This window comes from Tursiops truncatus, chromosome 21 (genome assembly GCF_011762595.2).
Source record: "Tursiops truncatus isolate mTurTru1 chromosome 21, mTurTru1.mat.Y, whole genome shotgun sequence".
NCBI lineage: Eukaryota > Metazoa > Chordata > Mammalia > Artiodactyla > Delphinidae > Tursiops > Tursiops truncatus.
Genome location: NC_047054.1, coordinates 32,240,592 through 32,268,257, shown reverse-complemented (window position 1 = coordinate 32,268,257; position 27,666 = coordinate 32,240,592). Strand labels below are relative to the sequence as shown.

Here is a 27,666-nt window from a genome sequence, read left to right as displayed (position 1 = left end):
AAGCCCCGCGGTCAGCACACGCACGCTCGAAGCCCCAGCCGAGTCCCCTGCAGTGAGCAGACTGTGACGCCCACAGTGGTATGCCCACCCCGGATTCCCACATGACCACAGGGTGCCTGCGCTCAGCGCCCGGAACCTTCCAGACAAGGCGCTGCCGGGTGTGAAGAGGGGATTGCAGATGGCAGCGCTGGGGAAGGAGGGGCTCCCTCCGGTGCAGACCCTTCCCCGGGGTACAGTCAGGACGCAAAGCTGGAGAGAGTGGCTCCAGGCCCCCCGAGCGGGTCGCCTGACAAAGGCTTTTCTGCAAGTTTGTATTTTGCAGAATGATTTGAGGGGAACTGGCTTCAGCCCCAAGCTCCTCCCCTCCCTCAGATTCCTGCAGTCACAGACCTGCTGTCTTGCCTTCAACCACTTTCTCCCTTTCTGTTATCAAAACGGGCTCTGACCTCGCCTTTATCTGATAAACTCATTCACTCTGGGGTGTGGATTACTCACACCGCTTTGGACCCTACATTTTCACGGTGTCCAAAGTCTGCAAGAGGAAGAAGTCTAACGGAGCTTTTCAGGCATTGGCGAGAGGAAATATTGCAGCGGGCTCTCCCATCCCCTCCACATACACCCACCCTGGCAAGGCTGGCTGTGCTGACGGGCGAAGATTTGGCCAGCTGTACTCTGTGGGTTTGGGGCGCAGGGCGGGTCCGATCTAAATAGGAAGTAGGTAAAGTTCCCTTCAAGCCTACTCTGGGCTGTTCTCTGACACCCAAGGCACCAGTTATATTTGCCCCGTCCAAGGCCCTCTTATACGTGTTCCATTCTCCCATCATGAGGCACTGCTGTCAGGTTAGCGGGACTAGCTGCAAAGGTTACAGCGTTACAGCAGTAATCACTCAGTACTTTCCAGTGCTGGTTTTAGCAAAGCAATAGGGCTAATCTGTTAATGGGTTAATGCACTAGAACTCCCAGGCAGAATATTTGTGTTTTAATTGGAATCTCCTGAAAATGATGCCCTGATACAAAGGGAGAGTGGGAGTTTCAGGACCCCATGGTGGGGATGCAGAGATATTGGGTGAGCCAGGGACCCCTCCATTCACATCATCAGGAACCAACCCCTCCATCTTGGTGATGAGGGTCTTTCTTCTCAGCCAGAGCCCACGGTGGCCCTGGGCTCCCCCCGAAAGGGGACGTGGGAGAACAGAGTTGACCAGCAGAGGAGACAGGAAGGAGGAGATGGGAAGAGGGGAGATTGCTGGTGGAGAGGGAGGGGGGTGGAGATCACTGACTGATGAAAATCATTCTCTGTGCGGAGCCGAGATCTACTTCTCCATTGGAACTGAAAGCTAGTTCCATCGTGTAGTCAGTTATTTGTGTTCTGAGTAGCTCTCTTTGAAGGCGGCTTTTGCCAGAAAGTTTCAAGACATCTAAGTGCAAGGGTCACAAGGGTCTGAAGCAGGAGGGGACCAGTGAGCTTGCGCTGGCTGCTTTCTTTAGAGCCCGGGCGGCTGGAACTTTAACTACCCAGTGAGAGTTCTGCTTTTGTGGACTTGATGGTTGGCCCTGGAAAATGTTTGCTTGGTTTTTTTCCCCTAAAATTTAACTGTCAGACAAGCTTTGGTCACAGGCTGGCTCTGCCCTGCGCCTATGTCGACACCACTCGGGGTCTCCCCTTCGGGCCCTTTGCACGGCCCCTCGCGGTCAGGGACCTCGGTCCAGCCGCCTGGACCAGCAGGACGCACGGACCCTCTGACCCCGCCGTCCCTGCCTCTCTGCTCTTCACAGAATGGGCTGAACGGCTTGCATCTGGCCTCTAAAGAAGGCCACGTGAAGATGGTGGTCGAACTTCTGCACAAAGAGATCATCCTGGAAACGACAACCAAGGTACGTCTCTTGGTGGCAGGGGGTGGGGGGCGGGGCGGGAGGTTTCCATCAAAATTCACATATCGTACCAAACCCTAAAGACACAGAAACCAGCCCTTCATGACAGAGACCCAAGCCTGATTCTGAACTCCTCTCATCCTTCCAGTCACTTCCTAGTCCTGTGAGCCCCTGAAGTCACCTGAAAAACACAGGACCCCATTTCCACAAGGATTCAGGGGGCCTTTATCCTCATCACTCGACTGTAAATCTAAAAATAAAACCCTTTGCCCCATGGCTTCATGCTTTCCCAAGCTAAGAGGTCCACAGGCAGGTGCCTTGGGTCCAAATCCTCGCTGAGATGTTTCATACTCTGTGACCTGAAGCAAGTCACTCAGCCAGTGAGAAGCCTCAGTTTACTCATCTTTAAAATGGAGATTATAATATGTAGTTGCAGGATTGGTATGAAAATCAAATGTGGTAGTGAATATATAATGCCTATATAGGAAGAAATCAATAAATATTGGTGACTATGTCGTTCATGAGGGCTGTGGAAGAGTCCTTCTCCACATCCTTCTCCAACCCTGAGTCTTCCTTGGTCAGCCCCAAACCCATTTCCTCTCCTTACTGGGTCCCTTGAACAGTGAACAGTGTTCTGTTTACTGCAAGCATTTGTGTGATGTCACACCTCTCACAGCAGGACGGTTCTCCCCAAAGCAGTAGATTATAAACACCAGTGACTTAAGTCCAGAAACTGCAGTCATGAAATTGATGCACCTACATGTTGCAAAATCAGTTTCATTTCTTATGCATCTTATTTGTTTACTAAGCAACAAGCAGCCAGCTTTTAAAAACAAACAAAATGAAACCAAAAGAATCACCTCTGTTTACCGTGTCAAGTACTGTTTCCTCTTCTCCCCCTTCCTTTGTTACATCCCATGGTTTTCTTCCTGGGCTGGTCCCTGCAGCCTCTTATTTTCCGTTTGCTGTTTATTCAGCGTGGTCTCACACACAGCCCCGATTTCAGTTCCACGCAGTTACCACCTCGTGAGCAGAGAACCAGAAGAACAACAGGTAGAGAACAGATATAATTTATGGTTATGAAGTGAACTTCCAAAATATTATGAAGGTAGACTCATCTCTCGAGGGAAAATTCTGTAATTTTCATGTCATTTCCCAAAGGTGAAAAGATCTCACGGATGAAATAGACTGATTTGCTCTTTCTGAACGTGTACAGAGCATTTTTTTTCTAACCCCGTGACAAATACCAATTGTTTCCACCCGGCTTCTTCTGCGGATGAAAGGGACGTGGTTATTTCTCATCCGATGCTGTCAGCTGCCTGGCCGCAAGCATGGTACCATCTGACGGGCTGTGGTGGCCAGAGTGGCTGTCCTCCCCCTGGCATCCCCACAAGAGCTGCAGAAACACTACGCTTCAGCACGTTTACTCTCTCCGAATTTCCCCCTTGGATCGGTATTCTGCAAGCGAACGCTTGGTGTGTCTCTGTATTTATAGAAATTGTATAAGCCAACGTGGTTTCTGAGGGCCCAACAGAGGGAGGAAAAAAAGGGTGAAGCTGAAACCGTGGGCAAAGCAAGAGCCACAACAGATTGGGGAATTGTAACGGGTCTCGCAAGCAGGAGCGAGATTAAAAAAGACAAGACTAAAAAGCCAAAACCAATATAGGTTCCTAAACTGTGCTTAGAAAATTTAAAAGCGTGAAACAAATGCATTCTTTGCCTCCCCCTGCACCCCCCTCCCCAGCCCGGGCACTCACTCAGCACCCACTGCAGCCACCCTCCCTGCCGTGAGCTCTGGGACTCCCTGGAAATGGAGAAATTGGGTCTTTGTGGATCCAAATATAGCTAAGTACTTTTTCCTGCTTCTTTGAGGGCATGTTCCTTCATGCTGCGGGAGGAGCAGAAAAAAACCATCTCCCTGTGACTCCGGACCTGAGGCTGGGGGTCTCCTTGAGCCTTGCGGCGCGTGCATGTGTGTGTGGAGGGGGGCATGCATTCCTCACCAGGGCTGCTCTCAGCCCAGGTTCTGAAGACGTCACGGGCTGAGTCCCACGGCCAGGCCTCCACATCTCTCCCTGGCCAGCTTCCCTCCACGTGGGTTTGTATGGGGCGAGTCCTGTCGTCGTGGGATTTCAGGCAGGAAGGGGCAGACGGAAGGAAATGTTTGAAATTCCCTTCTCGAGCTGGCCCAGTGCCTGACACACACGTGCTCAGCGTGTGGTGAGTGGATGGATGGACACGGCATGCCTCCTTCTAGGTGGGGAGGCGTGGAGGTCTGAGTCCTGATTCCTAGAGAAGGTTCTGGTGCCAGCAGCCCTGCTCCACTTGGTACAGCGAGTGAGTTGGACCCAGGTGCCAAGGTGTCTAAGTGGAGGCTCTTCGGACTTCGAAGGAGAAAAGATTACTTAGCATCTTTATGCTCATTTCTGACACTTATTCTCTGATGGATATTTGAGGAAGAACCCTTCTGCTTATCAAGTGGGACTTAAGGAGAAATCAGAAAGACACATTTGGGAGGTAACGAGAGGACCCTCCTGCTTGAAACAGGCCACGCTTTAGAGACAGAAACATGAGCCCTGGGGCACCGGGTGGCCCTGTGATGCTCAGACCCCCTGGGGGAGGCGCTTGGCTCCCAGTGGCCGGTGGCCCCAGCGCACAGACTAGATTTGAAGTCCCTGTTTGGTGGGTTTCCTGAGTTGGATTGGCAAGTGTTCATGTAGTTTAGTTAAAAACTATATGCCGTCTGAATTAGAAAATGTGAGGTCGTGTGAGATCTGTGCGCCTTAAGTAGCAGAGGGACAGATGGGTCCAGCTGTGGTCCCTGTTTGATGGACGTTGTCAGGTGGGCCTGCCCCGCCTGCCCCTCCCGGAGCAGGGATGCCCGTGGGATCACGTCGGGGAGAGGGACTTGGGAGGGAGGCAGGAAGGAGCCTGGCAGGGAGGCGCATCCTGGAAACGGAAGCCGCCTGCCGGACCTGAGCCCGCCCATCCAGGAAGTGCTGTTAAATGCCCAGGATGGATCCAAACAAGAAACCTCACACGTCCCCCCACTACCACCACCTTCAGAGCCTGCCTGGTGTCTTAGTCTCTGTTACCAGTTCTCAGCTTCTGAAAAGTTTACCTTAAAACAGCTGTGAATTTCATTTGCTTCTAATGTTTCTTCTCTCCGGCCTTCCTCTCCTCTCCGACTTGGTGAACTCTGACTCACTGTATTTTACTTATTCATATTCTTCCTTGTGTTTTCCTCTGCCAGGTTCTATTCTGTTTATTTTTGCGCACTTGGTTTTATATTTTTCTTTTCTTCTACGTACATTATATAGTTCCTTTTACTAACCCTCCCCCCAACTCCTTTACCTATTTCTGCCCTTCCCGCTTCTATCTGATGCTTGACTGCCCCTCACCCCGTGCCCCCTTTGGTCCAGCCTTTGGCCGGTGCGTGTTGCTGTAATGGCGCGAGGGAGCTGGGCCCGCGGGATCTGTGGCCTCCTTTTCCCTGGAGCTCGGGGCCTCCGCCCCGTCCTGCAGGGCCACAGCCCGGGAGGAGCCGGACGTCCAGGGAGTCAGCTGGCCTGGCAGCTCTTCCGCAGGTGTCCCGGGGAATCCTGACTGCCCGTCGGCCGGTGTCGGGACGCCGAGCCCAAGAGCAGCAGATCCGTGCTGAGAAGTTGGCGTTCTTGTTCTGGGGCATTCTTTTTTCAGGAGAACGGGAAGAACTTCCCTCCCTGGGTTTCCAGGGCTGTTCATGATGTCTGATGGGTCAGGCACAAAAGTGTGTGTTGTCCACCCCTTGGGGCCATAAAGGAAGCCCGCTGCCTCCCCGCAGACGACACCCTTATCCCACACCTGTGACAGCCCTGTACCTGTGATGGGCCCCTGGGAACCTCCTGTCTTCCCTCCCCGTGTTTCAGAAGGGGAACACGGCGCTGCACATCGCCGCCCTGGCGGGTCAGGACCAGGTGGTGCGGGAGCTCGTCAACTATGGCGCCAACGTCAACGCCCAGTCACAGGTGATGCTCAGGGCCCCGGGCGGTGGGGCTGCCCGTACCCTTCACCCGGGTGGACACGCTGTGTGGCGGAGTCCAAATGTATTCAAATGTCCCCAAGCACCTTCTTGCTTTTTCCTGCTTCACGGTGGACGTTCTAAGCACGATGGGGTGGGTCATTGTGGACCCCGTCTCTGTTCCTTTAGCTGAATAATATATTTAGTTGTGGCTCATCTGTGCATGGGGGGACGTGAGGGGGGATGAGGAAAGGAGTGAAATTAGCGGGGGGTGGGTGTGCAGAAGAGGCTGACCATTCTGGGAGGGGCAGGAGCAGACTTCTGGAGAGGATCGCCCCCACCTGGTGGCCTTCTGAAGTAACCCCGCTCCGCCACTGCAGAGTGTCCGTGTGTTTTTATAGCTGGAGACGCAGGTGGGGATGTTGCCGCAAGGGCTGGGTGGAAACAGGTTGCAGGGAGAGCTGTCTGCGAGTCTGGAGGATCCTGCATTGGTCTTAGCGTCTGTCACTAACGTGGGCGAATGCCAATGGCTTTTTCTCTTCGCCTGCAGAAAGGCTTTACACCCCTGTACATGGCAGCGCAAGAGAATCACTTGGAGGTGGTTAAGTTTTTGCTGGAAAACGGAGCTAATCAGAATGTAGCCACAGAAGTAAGTACCTTGGGGACGCGGCCTCACGGCTGAATGTCTCTTGGGGGGAGGACACGGTCCCAGGGGAGTGTGTTCCTGGGACATGGCTTGGGATGCATTCTCTGCCATGATCAATGTCCTGGGTGCTGTTGGACCCTGCAAGGGGGCAAGAGACAAAGTTATGGCCGTTGAGGGATGCCCAGACACGTGCCAGAGAAGTGACAGCAGGGGTGAGCCTGTCATTCCCACTGTGAAAAACACTGGAGGCCGGGCTGGGGTGGGAGGCGTGCGTGCACGTGTGTGTGTGTGTGTGTGTGTGTGTGTGTGTGTGCGCGCGTGCGTGCGCACGTGTGGGTGACAGGTCTGCCTAGGACCTTAATGAGAAAGGCTCTTGCCGGGAACCCACGTACACTCTTGGACAGGTCACTCGACCCTGAGTTTTGTCACTGGTGAAATGATGAAATCGGACTAGATGGAACCAAAGCTTCTCTTGACTCTTAGCATCAGATGACATCTACTTTGCCAGTTCAGGGGGCCCTGTGCCCCTAGCGCACACCGAGGAGATTAATAACAGTAGCTCACAACTGAAACCTCGGTGCCTGGTGTGGTTTCCAGCGTTTGGTAGGCGTTCAATAATACTTGTGAGATGAATGAAGGAATGTTGGTCGGCCGTGAGTTCACGGCACTGTCCTGACACCGGGTGATGGGGTGAGAGGGAGGCAAAGAGACAGGGCAGTAAAACTCTCATCAACGCTCCGACTAGGAGCACGTCCTAAAGGAAAAGTTAAATACGCGCCAAAGGGAAATTCCTGGAGGTGCCGTGAGACGGCAAGGCACGAAAGCAGGGCCAGGAGCGGCGCAGGGAGGAGGTGGCATCTCAGCCGAGCTCGCAGGCTGTGGAGGAGGGAGGTCTTCTCGGGCACAGGGCAAGAGCCCTGAGCTTGAAAGCGCGTGTCCTGCCCTGAGGACCGAGTGGTCAGGACGGTCAGAGCCAACGGTCTCTCCTCTCCCCCTCCCCGGTCAGGACGGCTTCACCCCTCTGGCCGTGGCCCTGCAGCAGGGCCACGAGAACGTGGTGGCGCACCTCATCAACTACGGGACGAAGGGGAAGGTGCGCCTGCCGGCCCTGCACATCGCGGCCCGCAACGATGACACGCGGACGGCCGCGGTGCTGCTGCAGAACGACCCCAACCCCGACGTGCTTTCCAAGGTGAGGCGGCCGGCGGGGCCGGGATCATGCCGGGGCCCGGACCCGGGGCCCTCGGGGTCTCCACCGATTCCGGCAGTTACCTGGAACCAGCCAGACCACAGAAGCTCCAGCGTGCACCCCAAGCACCCGCCCCGCTGCGCCCGCCGTTCCACCAGCCAGCTGAGAGCCACAGGGGACGCCCCCCTTTAAACCCCCGGGCAACGCTGAAGGACGTGTGCTCGCTGTGGCTCCAGGTCACCCAGAACAGCGTCCAGGCGGGGCGGGAGGGGCCTCTGGCCAGAGCAGGACTTTGCAGTCCACCCCCCCCCCCCCGGTGGTGTTCTAGAAGTTTATTCCAGCTCTTTTCCCAGCTTCCCCCCGGTTGGAGGGAGGGAGGGAAGGGTTCCCACATGGAGATGGGACCGGAGAGGGGCCTCCCAGGGGCCTGGACAGCCCGCCATCTGCACACGCTGTCTGATGTTTTCACTACCTGTAAGTTTAGACTTAACGTCTAAACTTAATGTCTCCCTCCTGCTGCGAATGCACTTGCACTGAGTCAGTCACACAGGCCCCTGCCCCATGGTCACGGGGTTCCGCCAGGAAAGCTGCTGCCTGGATGGTTAGGCGTGGTCGGGGGTTAGGAACAGAAGGATGACAAGGGACCCACCGAGGGTCAAAGGGCCACCCAGCTGGCCACCCAGGGGCCACTGCACCCCTATGGGGGCTGGAACCGTCCCGAGGATTAAGGTCATGGACCCCATAACACTTCTCACTCATTCATTAAAATCTCTTCAGAAGTAACCGTTCAGAGGAACGGGCCCTGCCTGCAGGGTGGGAGGTGACCCTGGTCCATGGTTTGTCCATGTGAACCACGGAGACTGGGGGTCCCCAGAGGTAGCACCTCACTTTTGGATGTAATTGCCGTGGGACATCTCTTGACCCCTTCCTTCTGAATCTGCCTGCTGTGTGAGGTCCTCTGGTCCTGCCGGCTTTTCAGAATCCCAGGCTGATTCTGAGGTAGAAATGACAGTATGTGGCTTGTGACGCCTTGTCCCCCTCTGTTGTGTGCCAGACGGGATTCACCCCCCTCCACATCGCAGCTCATTACGAGAACCTCAACGTGGCCCAGCTGCTCCTCAACCGGGGAGCCAGTGTCAACTTCACGCCCCAGGTGAGGCCCTTTGGTGAGGCCGCCCATGCATGCGGGGACTGGGCGTCTAGAACCCAGTGCCCGCCTCTTGCGGCACCAAGGACATCCCCGCACTGCAGACGTGCCTGCGGGTGAAGCAGCCCTGGGTGGGTTTCTAAGAAACTGCAGCCTGTGTTTTTGATTCTGGGGGACCTGGGCTCAGCCAGCTTGCTGTGATGAACCAAGAGGCTGGCGTGTCCTTAGAGGCTTTGAAATCTGTCTTAGGCGAGAAGAGTCCTGACAGTGGGCTCCGATGACCGCTTGCCTTGGGCTGGGGCAGGGCCACAGGGGAGCAGGGCGCAGAGCAGCTGCCTCCCAGACAAGGACACACGCCCTGACCAGTCCCTTCCTCCCTTCCAGAACGGCATCACGCCGCTGCACATTGCTTCCCGCAGGGGGAACGTGATCATGGTGCGGCTTCTGCTGGACCGCGGGGCCCAGATAGAAACAAGGACCAAGGTGGGTGCCAGCCAGCTGCCCGGCAAGGCCAGGGGAGCGAGTGCTGCCTTCCAGGGCTCCACCCAGGTAGTGGGCTCCCCATGACCAGCTAGGGAAGGGCGTCCAGCCTCTAGAACAGCCCACAGGGGCAGCTGGAGACCAGGCTGCTCCATCGGGCTGGTCCTTAAGGAAGCCTTCTCGTGCCTCTCCGGCTGGAATGATGCCACAGGTGCCTTCTCTCCAGCGACCTCTGATGGGTGCCTCTGGGGCTTTCTCTTTTTGACTGTCTTTTAAAGGATGAATTGACACCTCTCCACTGTGCAGCTCGGAATGGGCACCTGCGAATCTCAGAGATCCTGCTGGACCACGGGGCGCCCATCCAAGCCAAAACCAAGGTGCGAGCTTCCTTTCTGCAAGGAGCATCTCTTAGGCGGGGCTCCAGCTCAGGCCGACCCGGGTCGAATCCCATTTCTGAGAAACAGAGATGCTAATTCTACTAACTCAGCAGTGTGTGTGACGTTGACCCTGATGTCTGTCACACAGGAGGCACTCGGCTCTAATTATTATCTAGATCAAGGTTGGCACCTTTCTCTCTAAAGGGCCAGAGAGTAAATATTTTTAGGCTTTGCAGGCCCTGGTCAATGTCACAACAATTCAAATCTACCACTGTAGTGGGGAAGCAGCCATGGATAACGTGCAAACTAGCAGCCCTGTTCTAGTAAAAATTTCTTGCCAAGCACAGGCAGCAGGCTGGATTTGTCCCATGGGCTGTCATGTGTCTGTACAGCTCGAGATCAGGCCTCATCTCTTTTACCCTGGCTCCAGAAAAGACAGGAACTAAGCACTCGGGGAGTCTTCAGGGCCTGGGCCGGACTGGATGATGTTGAAAAGAAAACAAAACGGTTCTTCTCGAGGTCCTTTCGGGGCCAGAGCAAAAGCCCAGCCCTCAGTTCTAACATGAGGTGTTGAGTCTTACTGGGGCCGAAGCTGTCAGACTACCTGGTGTTGCCTGCACCGCCTCCAGGCCTACTGCCTCGTTCTTGGGGTGAATTTAGAAGGTGGTCAGAGCAGAGCAAGGCAGAAACCAGACCCACCCATGGCCACTCCCGAGGTTTTCTGTGCGCAGCTCCCTGTCATAAGATTCTACACCATAGGAGCAGTTTATTCCCTGACCGAGGGTTATGTGAGTGTTCAGTGGAGCTCGCTGAAATCTGGGTCATGTTCACGGCCCAGGCTGTCGCGTGTGTGTGTGTGTGTGTGTGTGTGTGTGTGTGTGTGTGTGTGTACATTTCCCCTTTTTATAAGGACAGCAGTCATATTGGATTAAGGTCTACACCAGTGACCTCATCTTAACTAACTACATCTGCAATGATCCTGTTTCCAAATGAGGCCACATCACGAGGTCCTGGGCTTTAGGACGTCAACATGTGAATTTGAGGGACACAGTTCAATTCAGTCACTAACAATAGCTGTCATGCCGCTTGATTGTGTTCCTCCCTCGCTGAAAATCCTGCTTTCAGTTGTCTCTTGCTAAAACCTAACGTCCCAGTTTCCTCGCTCAGGGGCTTTCATGGTGCAGCTCCTGCCTGCCCCTGGAGTCCAGCTCTATGCCCTTGGCCTCCCGCGTGCTTACCTGCATGGAGCTCCCTGGGTCCCAGGGTGGCTGCCTCTGTGGCACTGCACACGCCATTCCCTTCTCGGGGATGCTCTTCCTGTGTCGTCTTCCTGGCAAGGTCCTAGCTCAGGGATCACCTCCCTGGCAAGCCTTCTCTCCGCATGTCCCCCCGACCCCATCATGACTCCACACTCCCCTGCTCCTCTGTGCTTTATCAGGCCTTCCTGATGTCACCACACGGAGTGGCAACAATGTATCTCTTTTCCCATCTTTAACCTACTAGTCTGCCAGCTTCCTTGGCCTGGAATTCTGTCTGTTCTGTTTCCCCAGAGCTTATCCCATAACTGATGCACTTTAATCACTTAATATTTGCTGAATTTATGTCTGAATGAATGAGTGAGTGAGTCTTCTCTGTCTTTAATTGTTTGAAATAAATTGCTATTTAAGAAACAGTGAGGATCCTTAACAGTTTTTTAAAGTGATGTGCACTTGTCAAGGACAAAGAACGGAGGGTTTTAGATCCAAATTCCATTTTAGCATCATGCATTCATTCAAGACCACACTGATTAAGGACCACTGTGTGTGTTACATGCATGCGTGGGGCGTGTAAGAGATACCAGGCACAGTCACTGATCTTAAGAAGCTTCTAAGGAAGGAGAGAAGATACATACACCTGAAAAGTTAATTATGAAAACAATTCGGCAAGTATATAAGTACGGTCCGAGTGAGGGGTACAGATGAGAAAAGCCCACAGGAATCAAAGGTGGCCAGGGGAGGCCTCGTGGAAGACGTGGGCCTGGCTAGAGCGGGCCTGGAGGATTTGGTGGGGTGAGAAGAAGGAGGTTTGCAATCAGAGACCAGCAGGAACGCGGAGGCCGGAATGAACCAGGCTCACCCGGGAGCCACATGGAAGCCCTGTGTAGGGAGGAGGTGGGAAGTGAGGTTGGAATCATTGCCTGCCTTGAATTTCCATGTTCATTTCCTATGCAACTGGTTGTTTTCCCTCTTCACCAGAATGGCTTGTCCCCAATCCACATGGCGGCTCAGGGAGACCACCTTGACTGTGTCCGACTCCTATTGCAATACAATGCAGAGATAGACGACATCACACTGGACCACCTGACCCCGCTCCACGTGGCTGCCCACTGCGGCCACCACAGGGTGGCCAAGGTCCTGTTGGATAAAGGGGCCAAACCAAACTCCAGAGCCCTGGTGAGTAGGAGGCTATCGGAAAAGGAGCCAGAGGGGCTAGGGCCAGAGCTGCATGGCTGAGCCCCCCAGGGAGGTACCCACTGGTGCCTGGAGCTGCCCTGGAGATTCAGGGCGGGGACAGTGTCAGGGGGCGGGGCACTGAGGCCCACGGGGCGTGGCAGCGCACAGGCGGATGTGACCTTACTCCCTGCCGCATCCCACACATAATGACCGAGCCCCCGTAACAGGCTGAGGTCTGGGTGGGTTTGGGCCCAGGACACCTGACTCACAAGCAGTGTGTGCGGTAGGTATGCGGGATGTCACTCCCGTCCGTGCCCAGAGCTGAGGGTTGGTGATTTCTAGTGACTGCCTGGCTTTTTGACCTGCTTTGGGGGCGAGTGAAATGGGCTCAGCTAAGCATCCTTCCTCTGCAGAGGGGCTCACAGTGGTCATGGTGCTTGAGCAGAGGTGAGTTCAGGCCTAAAGCAAATTCCCTCCTGGGACTGTGGTTCCTTTCGCTCGCCCCAGGCCGGGGGCTCCCGGGGAAGTTGCTGGCGGGGCCGGAGCGCTGCACGGAGCCTGCCCACACCCGCCATCTCCCCTCTGCCCATTCCCAGAGGAGGAGAATTTAGAAGGCCGGACAGCCTCCAGGCCGCCAGGATGGCTCGTTCATTCATTTATTCATTCATTTGTTCAGAAAGCTTTCACCGAGCAGTCCCCACTTGCGGGGCACTGTCTGGGGTAGTCGGGGTTTCTCAACCTCAGCACTACTGACATTTGGGGCCGATGTTCTTTGTTGTGGCGAGACTGACCCGTGAATAGATGTTTAGCAGCATCCCTGGCCTCCGCCCACTAGGCGCTGATAGCACTCCTCCCCTCCTTGTGACAATCAAAAACGTCTCCAGACATTGCCAAGTGTCCCCGGGGCGGGGGCTGGGTGGTGAGACAAAGTCCCCTCCCCTCACATTGAGAACCACTGCCCTAGGGGTTAAAGCACTGAAAAAACAAGCAGACGGGCAAAACCCAGCGAACAAACAGAAATCCCTGCCCTGGTGGAGTTTACATCCTAGCGTATCATGTTCGAGCAGGGCTGAGGTTCAGAAACCCATTTGACTAGAAACGCACGGCGGTTTCAGGGAACGTGCTGGGCTTCACAGCAGTTCTCTTTATTGTAAATTTCCCCTTAAGGAAACTTTAAACGGCAGGCTCTTTCAGTGCGTCCAAAAATGTGACGAAATTTGGAAAAAGGGTTTACAGACAACATACCCAGGACCTCGCCTGGTGCACAGTGAGAGCCACCCGCCCCTTCCGTGATTCACAGTGATTGACGTTTAGGCTGGGCAGGGGCTCCCTTTCCATCAGCAGGGTGGTCTGGGTGTTCCTTGGGCTTGAGTGCGAGCCCCTGCTTGCCTGTCTCCCTTTGTGTGGGGCTGCAGAATGGCTTTACCCCCTTACACATCGCCTGCAAGAAGAACCATATCCGCGTCATGGAGCTGCTGCTGAAGACGGGGGCCTCCATTGATGCTGTCACTGAGGTAGGAGAAACTCCGCAGACGAGTGGACGGTCTCCGCGGGCCTTCTTCCAATAGCCATCTTGAGAGTTGTTCTTTGTGGCTGCGTGTGTGTGTGTGTGTGTGTGTGTGTGTGTGTGTTGTGTGTGTGTGTGCTAGTCTAGAACTCTCAGGAATACATCAGGGGTCGCTAAGACCAGGAGCTGGTGTCAGATCTCAGGGAGCTGTCCAAGGTCAGCTGCAAAATGTTTTGAGTTGTACATGTGGGTGGAATCACCCTGCAGTGTTTTTTTCCCCCTCCGGCCATTTTCCTAGAAGCAGACCCATTTCCTAGAACTCCCTTTCCTTGGAAGACTCTTCTGGAGCCCCTAGAGGCAGGAAAGCTTAAGCTCCATCTGGCTATGTGTCTGGAGGAGTGGGCAAGTCTCCCCCGTCTCACTCCTGTCTGGTCTGTTCCAGTCTGGCCTGACACCTCTCCACGTGGCCTCCTTCATGGGGCACCTGCCCATCGTGAAGAGCCTGCTGCAGCGGGAAGCATCGCCCAACGTCTCCAATGTGGTGAGTCCGTGGGGAGAGCAGGCCCTTCCTGTGGACGGAGGGCTCAGAGGTGAGCGTTTGCCAGCGATCCCAAGCTCTCCTCTCGAGGACGGAGGTAGAATTCTCAGAATAGCAGGCGCTTCGGACTTGGGGAGATGACTGTATGTACTGACGCTTTCTCAGTTAAATGTGTCACCCATGTGTAAGTCTTGGGGGTTTTATTTTGGACGATCATTTGGGAATGTCTGTGAGTGGTATCTGGGAATACATGTATGTTTTTAAACATTCCTTAGCTCTGGGGTTTACCTTTAAGTGTAACACACACACACACACACACACACACACACACACACACACACACACACACACACACACACACACACACACACACACACACACACACACACACACACACACACACACACCCAGGCATCAGCAGACTAAAGGCTGAAGTTGCTTTTTGCTGGGGCATCTCCACCTCTTGGAGGAATGTCCGCCGAGCTACTCCAGGCTGGCACTGCGGAGCCCTGTGTGTGCCCTTTTGCAAACCCAGCAGGTGTTAACACTTCCATAATTTTGTTATTTTACAGAAAGTGGAGACCCCGCTACACATGGCAGCCAGAGCAGGACACACGGAAGTGGCCAAATATTTGCTCCAGAACAAAGCCAAAGTCAATGCCAAGGCCAAGGTGGGTTCTGGAGGTGGGAGGGATCCCAGACGGAAGTAATTCAAGCGCGGGAGGAGCAATCCTCCCTGATCGGAGAGCAGGCTGCAGGGCTCGTGGCGCCGAGATTCCTTGTCACACCTGCTGGGTTGCAGCACACGCTCTGGTTCTGCTTTACAAGGGTTCTGAGAAGCCCAGAGATGTGTTGGCATCAACAAAAGGCCAAGAAACAGTACTGCGGGGGGCGGGGGGGGGGGCGGGGCGGGCTGAAAGGTTGCGTGGTGGTTACAGTCACAGTTTCAGAAGAGAAGCAACTTTTTGAAGAAAGCGTTGCCGGTGAAAATCAAGATGCCCTCGCGATGTAAAAGGCATCTCTGAGGTACTGAGTGATGCCGAGTTTGCAATCTGGCTTTGGCCAGGATCAGGCTTTCCTACCGCACAGACCACAGAGCCTCTGTTTAGTGTCAGGACTGTGGTTTGGGTTTGAGCCACAAACCCAAGGGAAGGAGGCCCCTAGCTGGGCCCAGTTACACAGAGACCCTGCCCACTGACCCCCTCAGCTTCCGGAGGAAACTGGAAGGGGTGGGGGGGGGGCGGGAGCTGGGATGAAAAGTCATCTTTCCCCAGGTCTGACCCTCCCATTGCCCCTGGCGTAGAGAAAACCAGAGTAGCCTTCAGACAGAAAGACAAGTGGATGCTTAGACAGGACTCGCGAGACAGTACAGTTCACCTTGTTTGATTGCCCTTCACTTTAGTGTGGACAGATAAAGTGTTTTTTGCAATAAAGTGTTTTTTGCAGATAAAGTGTTTTTTACAATTTGAAGTTTTGTGGCAACCCCGTGTTGTCAAGTGGATAGCATTTTTCTAGCAGTAAAGTATTTTTTAATTAAGGTAAGTGTATTTTTTAGACATAATCCTATTGCACACATAATGGAGTGTAATAGTGTGTAAATAACTTTTATATGCACGGGGAAACCAAAAAAATTCATGTGACTCGCTTTACTCTGTTACCCAATTTATTGCAGTGGTCTGGAACTGAGCCCACAATGTCTCCAAGGTCTGCCCGTAAGAGCAACCACAATGTATAGTGTGTGCCAAACGTGGTGTGAAACATCTTATACACGCTGTCTGCTTGATCCTAACCATAGCCCTATGAGGTCAATACCATTATTCCCATTTTACAGATGGGAAGGCTGAGCCTTTGGGCAATTAAGTAGGAATAACAACTAACTTGAAAGGTTGTTATAAGGATTAAATAATATAGAACATATTATATAGAACATAACTCAGAGATTTGAACCTCAGCTCTTCCTCTTACTAGCTGTGTAGCCTTGAGAAAGTCACTTAACCTCTCTGGGCCTCACCTGCCTTCTTTATAAAATGAAGAGTTGGGTTAGGTAACCTTTGTGTTCCCTGTTCTTTGTTTTCGCTTTGGGTTCCAGGATGACCAGACCCCACTTCACTGTGCAGCTCGCATTGGCCACACAAACATGGTGAAGCTCCTGCTAGAAAACGACGCCAACCCCAACCTGGCCACCACTGCCGGGCACACCCCCCTGCACATCGCGGCCCGAGAGGGCCACGTGGAAACGGCCCTGGCCCTTCTGGAAAAGGGGGCGTCCCAGGCGTGCATGACCAAGGTACAGCATTCCTCCTCCCGTTCTCCAGAGCGGCAGGCTGGTCCCAGCTGGTCCTGGGGCAGGGGAGGGCGTTCCCATCTGGTCCTCCGTATTGCCTTGACTGTGCTGAGGGCTGCTGGAAGGAATGGACCCACAGGACTGGCCGCCACCTGTGAGCTGGGTGTGTCCCGTCCTTCCCCAGGAAGGTGAACTGTCGTTTCTCATCCAGCCACCAGCCTTCGTCTGTTTATCATGGAATGGCTCAGGATCTGCTCTGGCCAGACCAGACAGGCTCTGGGATGCGAGAAGGCTGGCGGCCCAGGCCCTGCCCGCAACTAGCTGGCTGTCAAATAACAGCACCAGTGGTTTTGACTCCGTCACGAGAGGGGCAGGTGGCAGCCCCCGGGGCTCTGGGAGTCTCAGCGGGATCACACCTTCTGCGCCCTTTATTCTACTGGTGTCTCCACGCCAGTCGGGGTGGGACACCTCCTTTGCCGCGGGCCCTTTCTCCAGGGAGGATGGCGGGCCTCCCCACGGTTCCGACGGCCTGTGTTTCTCCTCAGAAAGGATTTACCCCTCTCCACGTGGCGGCCAAGTACGGGAAGGTGCGCGCGGCACAACTGCTGCTGGAGCATGACGCGCACCCAGACGCCGCCGGGAAGGTGAGCTTGACCTTCCCTCCTGCCAGGGTGGACCCGGGGCAGAGGGGCAGCTGCACCTGGGTGGTCATCTCTGCCTGAGCCGACTGTGTCCCCCTTGCGCATGGGCAGCCGTCCAGGAAGAATGGCCTCTGGGGAGGCAGATCTTTCTGACAGAGGCCTTGCCCTTCTACAAAGACCCGGTGGCCCCTCTGAGCGAGGATGCTGCACTGCCCCATCAGCCCCTAGGACCCCCAGGAATGGAGGTGACCCCCAGGACTGAGGCGGTGACCCCAGGACTGAGGCGGTGACCCCCCAGAATGAGGAGGTGGCCCCAGGACTGAGGAGGTGACCCCAGGACTGAGGCGGTGACCCCAGGACTGAGGGGGTGACCCCCCAGGACTGAGGCAGTGACCCCAGGAATGAGGCGGTGACCCCAGAACTGAGGCGGTGACCCCAGGAATGAGGTGGTGACCCCAGGACTGAGGAGGTGACCCCAGGAATGAGGCGGTGACCCCAGGACTGAGGCGGTGACCCCAGGACTGAGGACGTGGCCCCCCAGGACTGAGGAGGTGACCCCCCAGGAATGAGGCAGTGACCCCAGGACTGAGGCGGTGACCCCAGGAATGCGGAGGTGACCCAGGTCCAGCTGGTGTGTTCTTTAGTGACTTCAGCTCCAGACTGGCTCTGAAATGGTGTCAAGCAGATTTCCTGTGTAACAGAAGTGATACGGATCCCCACGTGGTGCTGCCTGGAGCCACAGGCATGGCCAGTGGGATGTCCCCTGAGCGAAGGCTGTCCCCTGTCCATCTCCCCGCAGAATGGCCTGACGCCCCTGCATGTCGCCGTGCACCACAACCACCTGGACATTGTCAAACTGCTGCTTCCCCGGGGCAGCTCCCCGCACAGCCTGGCCTGGGTAAGCCTCCTGCCCCACCCCGCCCCCACCCGGGACAGCAGGCGGCCGCCACCCCTCAGGGAGGGCTGTGCAGAAGCAGCCCGATTGCCTGCAGTGCGATGGCTGCTGACTGGGAGCCGGAGCGGGCCGGGAAGTGGGGAGCGCTTCTCAGCCACAGGTCACCTCGCAGATGTGGAGCTCGTTTTACACAACTAATGTGTACCCCAAACTGGTGTCAGAGGTCAGCATGTACAGCGTGCTCGTGGATTCCGGGACCAGGGCCACACCTGGAGAATATTCAGGGCTGGGGGTGAACTCACCAGAACCTTGGAGCGAGGAACCTGTCTTGAATGCGGAGTCTCCCCCCACATCTGTTTCTCTCTGGAGTTCCGGCTCTGAGATGGTGCCGTTTCTGTACACACGTTACACGTTGAGGTGTGGCTGGCGTGCACCCTCACACCAGCCCCTGAGATGCTCAGAGCCATGGGTGGTGCATCGCCCCTGAGGGACCCGGAGTGTAGAGAGTGGATGGGGCTTATGTAAGAGTGGACTGAGAAGGCGCTCTACAAGGTACAGGGATAAAGCTGGGCACGAGGATCATTTTGGGGGGACAGGCCGTCTCCTGTGGGGTGAGAAGGTGTGCAGGATCTGTGAGGGGAGGGGGGCCGAGGGGGCTGGTGGCCACGCAGATGAGGGGCGAGGAGAGGGGGCAGGGCTCGGGTGCAAAGGACATCGCGGTCCCTGAGCGCGCCACAGTGCTCAGCCCTGTGGCAGGAGGGAGCCATGGGTGGGTCAGTGTGATTCCAGCCGACGCCTGCTGACTTCCACGGGGACGCAGGGCAAGGCAGGGCGGGGCTTCAGTTCCCCTCTCAGGACGGCTGCTCATCTGAATTCTACAGCCTCCCGTTCCTGCAGACACAGCATCTCCCAGACACCCCTTCTCCTTGGGCTCCGGTCCCGCGCTGTTGTAGCAGAGCCCACATCACTGTGTAGACAGCATGCAGCCCTGCTGGGACATGACTTACTCCTGCTTCTAAAAATAAAACGCTGGACTCGCACCGCTCCTTATATAAAAGACATCAGAACCAGGCTCATGGTATTTAAAGGGAGCTTTATCCAAGCACAAACCCTGCACAGATGGGTTTTGTTTCCATGGCAAAAAATAGTTTCCAAAGCAGTCTGGCAATTTTGTAGAATCTCACATGCAAGTCTCTCTGCACCCAAACCAAACCCACCCCTTTCTAATTTTGATGCTAATGTTGTTTTACTGTTTGGGCAGAGCTCTCTCCAGCGTGCGCATTCCTTTGGACGAGCGCATTTCCTTGGGGAAGAGGAGCCTTTTACTGGCTCACACCGTTCCTGACTCTTCCCCCCACCACCACCCCGACGCTCCTGCCTCCCTGCCCCTCGTCCTTGTCACCTACAGAAGGTCATTCATTCCCTGTAGTCCCAGCTTGGAGAAAGCTCACAGGGGTTGGTCCCTGATCTGAGACTGACGGTTGTTCTTGTATCTTGGTTTTAACTGCGGGTCACCTGGCAGCCTGACCTGGACGGGATGCCGTTCTTCCAGTGCGGACATCCTCCATTGCCCAAGTGGCCTGGACTCCTGATAATGCTAACGTGAATAAGTACTCAAGTTCCTGTCCTTTGTTCAGTAAAAGAGGCCCTAATAATCCTTGCTTCCATGCAGGGAATGGAAGGCAGGCTGCAGTCGGCACCCTAGGTGAGCAGCGGCCTTACCCCATTTCATCCTGACTTGGGAGCTTGTTACGAATGCAGAATCTGGGGCCCCCCCGTCAGAATCTGCACTTTACCAAGATCCCAAGTGATTTCACACACATTCAAGTTTGAGAAGCACAGCTCCAGCTAAAAGACCTGGGCTCTGGAGTCGGAAGATTCTCTGACACTCAGAGAGAAGGATCTCCATTTGGGGATGACTCCAAATCCCAGGCCTGATCCACTGAACCACACCGCTTTTCTTTGCTCCCTTTTGATACAGTACAAAACTCATTTTGTTTAATTAATTTTATTACAGTCAAAATGCCGATCTTGTCAGGGGAACACAACCTACAAAGAATTTAATGTTTTCTCATAACATAATCAAATTTAAAAGGAGGAACAGTAGGATGAATCATCTTACATAATTACTCAGAGAGAATGATTTTTATTATTCAATTTATTCTTTGGGTAGATGACAACTTTCCTTTCCCCAAAATCTACTTTGCAGACAGACGGGTCTCACTGTGTCCCCCAGTGCTTTAAACTGGGATTTTACTGTATTGGTCGGCCCCTTTTTTTCTGTTTCTTTTCCCTGATCAGTGGATCCTGGCAGAATCAGAAATGTTGGTTTCCACAATACGGCAGTGGCTGGCAAAGGAGATTCAGTTCTGTGGGATGGCCAGAAGGATGCTGGCCGTGGCAGGAGACCATATGCCTTATGCCATCTGCTCTAGGACTGGGTGGGCATATGCTTGGAAGCTCCTGGGTCCGGCACAGGGGTCCTCAGGCCTGGCATCCCCCTTAGCCCTGAATGCTTTGTGGCCGACAACATCAGCCTTACCCATATGCTTGTTGGAAATGCAGAGTCCAGGGCCTCCCTATCCCGTCTGAGTCAGAATCTGCATTTTACGGAGATTCCAAGTGGAATCTTGCTCCAGTTGAAAGAACCTGGAATCTGGAGTCACAAGACCAGACTTGGGTTCTCCGTTGTTTCACTTACTATGTGACACTAGAAAAGGCGTTTAACCTCTCCGAGAACTGGCTTCTTTATCCAGAAAGCAGGGTAGTAATAAAAATGCCTGTCTTACTTGCTGTACGTGGGTTGCAGTGAAGCTCAAAAAGGATGATGTAGGTGGAAGTGGTTTCCAACAGTGATAATCAAAGTAGGCTGCCTGCAGTGGGGTATGGAGTTTGCTCCCAGGCACTGCTTCCTTCATTGAGAAAGTCTTCCTCCCAAGACAAAGGGGAAAGGAAAGCCAGCTGAATAGAGAGTGCACAGTGACGTAGCTGATTTACTGTGGGACCGATCTCCTCATCTCATAACGGACTTAACAGATTTGTGAACCAGGGCACTGCAAAACCATACAAAGGTTTTATTAATTTTATATCTCAATTTTGGAAAGCACCTTCACATATATTATCATATTTGATCCATTCAACAACTTTAAGAACAAGGTAGATGTTACTGTCCTCTTACAATGGCTTAAAAAATACGAAAGGAAGTCTAGTTGACCATCTTGCCCCTAGTCACATGGCCGGTTAAAGTGGACCAAGGACTGACTCCACAGCCCCAGGTCCCTTGCTGGGGACATGTACTCTTAACGCCACCTGCCTGAAGCCACCAGGCCCAGGGGGAGCTTTTGGCCCAACATCACGAGGAGAGAAGAGCTCTGTTCCTTTCCTCTATGAACTGGCTTTGGGGGGCATGTTTCTCACTGTAGGAAAGAGGGCATGGAAGCCTTTCATTTACTTGTGTGCCTAGCTTGCTGGGTGTTCTATAGGCCTGCTGCCTGGTTGAATCCTAGCATCTGTTTGGGACAGAGCACCTTGTGCACAGAAGATAGATGGAGAGAACGGGTAGGGCATTTGCTGGCTCTGGGAACCAGAGAAGAACCACAGAACCACAGAAGATAGATGGAGAGAACGGGTAGGGCATTTGCTGGCTCTGGGAGCCTCTCCAAACCAAATGGACTCGGTTGGTTGGTTTGTTTACTGAAATGGCCCTCCCAGGTGACACCAGCCCGGAACCAGGCCTCCTGGCCCCTCCTCAGAGGATCTAAAACATAAGGCATGTGCTAAGCTTGTCAACTCAGCACTCCTGTAACCAGGCTCCGGTGGCCCCTTCTATTTCAGAACGGCTACACCCCTCTGCACATCGCTGCCAAGCAGAACCAGATGGAGGTGGCCCGCAACCTGCTGCAGTACGGGGGCTCGGCGAACGCAGAGTCCGTGCAAGGCGTGACACCCCTCCACCTGGCGGCCCAGGAGGGTCACGCGGACATGGTGGCTCTCCTGCTCTCCAAACAGGCCAACGGCAACCTGGGCAACAAGGTAAACACGCGTCTGCAAATATCCCTACAGACTCAATCACATTGGGGGGTCAGCTGACGACACACTGCATCTCAGGATCAAGCACCTGCTGTGTGCCCCGGTTCTGAATCAGGTGATGCGCACGTACACGTGCACGCGCGTGTGTGTGTGTGTGTGTGCGTGTTCTTCGTTGCAGTGTGTGGGCTTCTCTCTAGTTGTGGCACATGGGCTCAGTAGTTGCAGCTCGCGGGCTTTAGTTGCCCCGTGACATGTGGGATCTTAGATCCCCGACCAGGGATCAAACCCGCGTCCCCTGCACTGGAAGGTGGATTCCTAACCACTGGACCACCAGGGAAGTCCCCCTGTGTAGGTTTTATCTCAGTTTTGTAAATGAATAAACAAGTTCAGAAAGGTTGCTTATTCCAAGATTGCAGGACCCCAAGCCTACCTGATGCCAAAGCTTTGGCTGGTCCTTTCTAAAGAGGTTGACTCAAGAATCTACAAAAAGATCACTACTGAAATCCATTGCATGCTTTCCCAAGTATAGGCCAGTGTCTACATTCAGGAATGTACTAAGTAAGCTGGGACTAAATATTCTTTTTCTGTGAGGAAGATATTGTTTTCAGTGCCAACCTGTCCCTTCAATGGAGTCTCAGTCCAGGGACTGTTGACGTGTGAGCAGGAAACCCTCTATGTGGTGTACCTGGCACGTGGGAGGATGGGCGTGGGAGCCGTTTCCCAGGGGACACCCTCATGGTTTTCATCAGCTTCTCAAAAGAACGCATGACCCAAGAAAGACTGAGTCACTTCTTTTGTTAAACACCAATTTTATTGAAATATAATTCACGTACCATAAAATTCGCTCTTTTGAACTGTACTATTCGGTGGGTTTTTTGGTATATTTGCAGAATTGGACAAACACCACCACTGTCTAACTGTAGAACTTTTCCATCACCCCCAAAGGAAGCCTCAGACCCATTAGCAGCCACGTCCCATTTCCCTCAAACCTCCGTCCCCTGGCAACTAATCTCTTCTCTGTCACTATGAATTTGCCTGTTCCGGACATTTCGTACAAGTGGAATCATACGATATGAAGAGTCACTTCTTTAGACGACAGATGAACATAATACAGTTTCAGAAAGGCAAGCGTTTTGAGGGTAACTTAAGATTTCTTAAAAGCGTGTGGATCCATTGGCTCTATCGGGATGGCTTTGGACAGGTGACCCCAGGAGGGAACTGTTAGGGCAGGACCATTGTGTTGGACAGGACTCTTGGTTTCTTGCTGGTACCATTTAAATGAGCCAGGAGGAGAGGGGGGTGCCCTGCCCTGAGACATCCCCACTCATCCACATCCACACTCACCAGTCAGGTTACCGCGTTATCCCAAGGATCAGGCAGGGCACCCGGACGCTTGTGACCGACCCAGGACCTGTTCTTATGTGGGCAGCCCCACCTGCCTGCGCAGGCTTCAGCTGGGCCTCCCATCAGCCTGGGGGAAGCGCAGACGGCAGGGGAGGGCGAGTGGAGTCTCTGGAGAGGGGGCAGGCCCTGCCCACTGGCTCCGATGACAGAGGAGCTGCAGCCCTGTTTGCCCCACGGTTAGGAAGGCGTGTTGAGCGGGCTCCGGGGGAGGGAAGCCTTTCCTGGCATTTTTGCGTGAATGCGCACGTGTCAGTCAAGGTCGCTGGAGCGTCACCATCCTCGTGAGAAAGCTGTGATGAAAACTCCAGGAATCTGGGGGTTTCGGTCCCAGCAGGATCCTCCACCCTGTTTACTGGCTGGGATGTGCTGATCACAGGCTGCATTTAAATGTCCCGCCGTGGTTTACAATGCATTTTCGTCTGTTTTCTCAAGTGAGCCTTCCTTTGCCCTTGAGATTCGTCAGTTATAATCCCGATTTTCTCGATAAGCAAACCAAGGCTTTGAAGCTCATCTCGAGTCATGGAAATAGGAAATGTTACCACTGGAAAGGATCGTAAAGTTCATCTAGTTCAGAATTCAGCAAACTACGGCCTGGGGTCCAAATCCAGCTCACCACTTGTTTGTACAAATAAAGTTTTATTGGAAGCCAGTCATGCCCATTCATTTACGTGTTGGCATAGCTGCTTTCTCACTATAACTGGCGGAGCTGGGTAGTTGCAAGAGAGACACAAGCCTAAAATATTGACCATCTGGCCCTTAACAGAAACTGTTGCTGACCTCTGATTCAGTCTAACCACCTCATATTTTAGTTAAGGATGGGGGGGCGGGGCTAGAAGAGCTTGTCTAAGGTCAAACAACTGGTTGGAGCGTGCAAAGCCAAGTTCGACTCCCAAACCTCAGTGCTCTTTCAGTGTCGCCTGGAATTCTTTCCTGGCTCCAAGCTGATGAACTGCTTTTCCTTTCCAGAGTGGACTCACTCCCCTTCATCTGGTCGCACAAGAAGGTCACGTTCCAGTGGCAGACGTGCTGATCAAACATGGTGTCACGGTGGACGCCGCCACCCGGGTAAGGCCAGCAGCCGGCACTCTGTCCACAGGGACTCCCCTTTCCCCCTGCACCCACAGGCCTACCCACTCTGGCCTCCATCACTGGTCCATCTGAGGATATTGGATACCCCGAGGACCCAGTGGCCCATTCCTGTCTGCCACTTCCTAGGGGCGGCAGTGGAGTTTGAGGACCCCAGGCCAATGGGCTCGCTTTCCAGTGGGGAGTCTAAAAAGTTGGCTAGACCTTTGATCCTCTGTAGTGAAAGGACGTTTAATCATGATTCCAAGCCCTGTCTTACATGAGCAAGGTATCAACATGTCAGGATGCACTGGAAAATTCCGCCCCTTCTACTCCGGCATTTGGCTAAAAGCAGGTCAGCATTCTTTGAGCCTCTGTGTGTGCAGGGAGCTCTGGGGGTGGGGGTTGGGTGGAGGAGGACCCAGTGCCCAGCACACAGTGCAATGAGCCTCAAGGCATCTGCAGATGACATAAGAGTCAGGAAGGGACAGCCGGTGTGATATGCGGTGCAAGGGGGCTTCTCGTGAACCCACGGAGCACAGAGGGAGGAGAGGGTGTTTCCATTTGGTGGAAGGAAGAGGCTTCCTGGAAGAAGTGACATTTTGTTCTTTTTCACCAAAAGGCAACTGTATTCAAAGGAAGGGACAAAGTGACGACCCTGTAGCCCCAGCCCCTTCCAGCGTTCCTCCGGCACATCGGGCAGCAGTGTGACATTGAAGCCTCCCTGAGAAAAATCCAGAGACATATTTTATCCCCAGCTGCCTATAGCTTCAAAAGGAACCTGCTTTAAACCAAAGAATGTTCTGGATCTTTGAGGCTTCTTTTGTGGGCCTGGTTTTGTCTTTTGGGGTACTGTCCTGAGAGATCTTATGTTGTGGGTTAGAACTTGGGGGTCCCAAAGCCATCCCATCACTCCAGATCCAGCCTGCAGGGTCTGGGTCCAGATCACCTCTGGGACCGGGCTCCCCAGGGACACTGAGGAGCCCAGAGAGCCTTGGCTTGTTGGCGTTTGGAGGGAGCATTAAAATATTCAGCAGAATGGCTTTCTTGACAATTACCTCCTCTGCAGACAAAACTCAAATGAACAAATGCCCAAAGCCACCGATTTCTAGCCATGGCCAGTTCCTATAAATTCCATTATGGTACAACTCTGTAACCTAGACAGCCTTCTGGGGAGTTTTTCAGTGGGATTTCAGCTTTCTAGTGGAAATAAGTGTGCAAGGCAGGTCTTGTCTGGGTCGGCAGTGATCTCTGCACTGCTGTCTGTGCTCATCTGAGTCTGCTGCTCTCCCAGGGTCTGCTGGCGGTTCCCTCCTTCTGGGGTTGACCCCTTTTGGCTTCTGTAACACGGGCCTCTCCTGGCTTTCCTCCCTCCTCTTTGCTGCTCCCTCCCCATCCTCTTTTCTGACCTCCCTGTAAGTACTGCCTCAGTCCATGGGCCCCACTTTTTCTCTCCACACTTATCCTGGGGGATGTCTCTCACCTCCAAGACTTTCAACTCCCCTCAGGTGCCTCCTTGCCTTGCCCTCTTCCCCGGGCTCAGTGTCGGTTTCCAGTCACCTACTTAACCTCTCCACTTGGGTCTCTCCTAGTCATCTCACACTGCACTTGACTGACACCGAGCCCTGTCCCTCCCAGGCCCGTGGTGCCCCACTGCTGACCTTGCAAAGGGCCTCCTCGTCCATCCTCTCTTTCAGTCACCACTGTCGTGAGACTTTCATTCCCATCCAGCTCAGAACGGCTCGTGGTGTCCCCCGAAGCCTTGCTGGTCACCCTGTCTCCTCTCTTGCTTTCCAGATGGGTTACACTCCACTCCACGTGGCGAGCCATTATGGGAATATCAGGCTGGTGAAGTTCCTGCTACAGCACCAGGCGGACGTCAATGCCAAGACTAAGGTACTGGGTTGCCTGAGAGCAGTGCCAAGTTCAGATGCAGCCAGGGTCACTCCGGGCGCACTTGGGGCCCCACCACAACTTTCAGCTTTGACGCTGGAGGAGGAAATGGGGAAAACGCCTTTCTACGTTACACACAGAAGACGCACACGCTCTGTGGCAGGTGGGCAGTGCTTTCTCTCGTAGCTAGCTCACCCTGCCAAATGTCTGCCTGCTTTACAGCTCGGATACAGTCCCCTGCACCAGGCAGCTCAACAAGGCCATACAGACATCGTGACACTGCTTCTCAAAAATGGTGCTTCCCCAAACGAGGTCAGCTCGGTAAGTACCCGCCCGGTTCCTGATTTCAGAGACCTGCTCTCACGGGCGGCCCCATGCGCTATCCCTTCACCAGGGAAACTCGGGTCATCCTCCTGTGTGTCTGGGGCCTGGACGGGCTCCCCAGGGCGTGGGCTGTTGGGATTAGTTCCTCCTTCTGGAAGACAGAAGGTTATCCTGGTAGCACTGTTTCCCCTCCCCCCTTTTTATGTTTTTTAAAATATTGTCAAAACCCTTTCTGAAATCTGTGGGAGTGAACAAAGCCAAATGTCTTGAGTGGTGTGTGAGGTTTGGGGGCCTCGGTGTCTTCAGCCACGTCCGTGGTCACTGTTCAGGGTGAACTTCCTGCCCTGGATAACGCGACTGTCAGCTTTACTAGGTTGTCGCCGCGGCCGCTTCCAGCTCAGCAAGCGTGCAGGCCTTTGTGGGTGCGGTTGCTGAAACCGTGTAACTGTGGATGGGGCTGAATCGGAGCGGGGCACCCCCTGGGACCAGAGAACTTAGAAGAAAAGAAAGCCTCAGTATCCGTTTAGTGTCGCTTAGCTCTGCCTTTTAAAACCAGAGTAGAAATAGGCCCCTCCCCTGTTTCTGGTGACTCGTGATTTCTGATTGGCCTGAGAAGAGTTCACTGAAGTATGTGGATTACTCTAACTATTTGAATGCTCAGTAACTGACACCCAAAGAACCGGCCTTGGGAGCCATGGGCAGTACTGCCCGGTGCCCTCCTATTCCTACAACTGCATCTGGTGCCCCCCTGACCTTCCCTCTGGCTCTCCTCTTGACCACCCTTGACTTTGGTGGTAAGATCTCCCCTGCTCCCATTCAAGGCTGGCGCACTGTGGCCTCCTCTCGCCCTGCAGCGTCGTTGTGGGCGTCGGCGACACACATCTGGGCCCACGCGTGTGCAGCGGTCTTGCTCTGGGTATGAACGACTGGGGCGTGAGCTCGG

At 54.1% G+C, this 27,666-nt stretch overlaps 1 protein-coding gene across 1 annotated transcript in view; it reads left to right on the top strand.

The window, feature by feature from the left end:
- The window catches only part of ANK1 (ankyrin 1), a 98,513-nt gene that overhangs the window by 24,059 nt on the left and 46,788 nt on the right, over positions 1 to 27,666 (top strand). The window contains exons 3-20 of the mRNA XM_033848812.2: positions 1,777 to 1,875; positions 5,781 to 5,879; positions 6,423 to 6,521; positions 7,525 to 7,710; positions 8,762 to 8,860; positions 9,239 to 9,337; positions 9,613 to 9,711; positions 11,946 to 12,143; positions 13,559 to 13,657; positions 14,093 to 14,191; positions 14,761 to 14,859; positions 16,278 to 16,475; positions 17,018 to 17,116; positions 17,913 to 18,011; positions 21,843 to 22,040; positions 24,408 to 24,506; positions 26,304 to 26,402; positions 26,622 to 26,720. Of these exons, the coding sequence (XP_033704703.2) occupies positions 1,777 to 1,875; positions 5,781 to 5,879; positions 6,423 to 6,521; positions 7,525 to 7,710; positions 8,762 to 8,860; positions 9,239 to 9,337; positions 9,613 to 9,711; positions 11,946 to 12,143; positions 13,559 to 13,657; positions 14,093 to 14,191; positions 14,761 to 14,859; positions 16,278 to 16,475; positions 17,018 to 17,116; positions 17,913 to 18,011; positions 21,843 to 22,040; positions 24,408 to 24,506; positions 26,304 to 26,402; positions 26,622 to 26,720 (2,166 nt within the window). The remainder of the gene's footprint in view (positions 1 to 1,776; positions 1,876 to 5,780; positions 5,880 to 6,422; positions 6,522 to 7,524; positions 7,711 to 8,761; positions 8,861 to 9,238; positions 9,338 to 9,612; positions 9,712 to 11,945; positions 12,144 to 13,558; positions 13,658 to 14,092; positions 14,192 to 14,760; positions 14,860 to 16,277; positions 16,476 to 17,017; positions 17,117 to 17,912; positions 18,012 to 21,842; positions 22,041 to 24,407; positions 24,507 to 26,303; positions 26,403 to 26,621; positions 26,721 to 27,666) is intronic.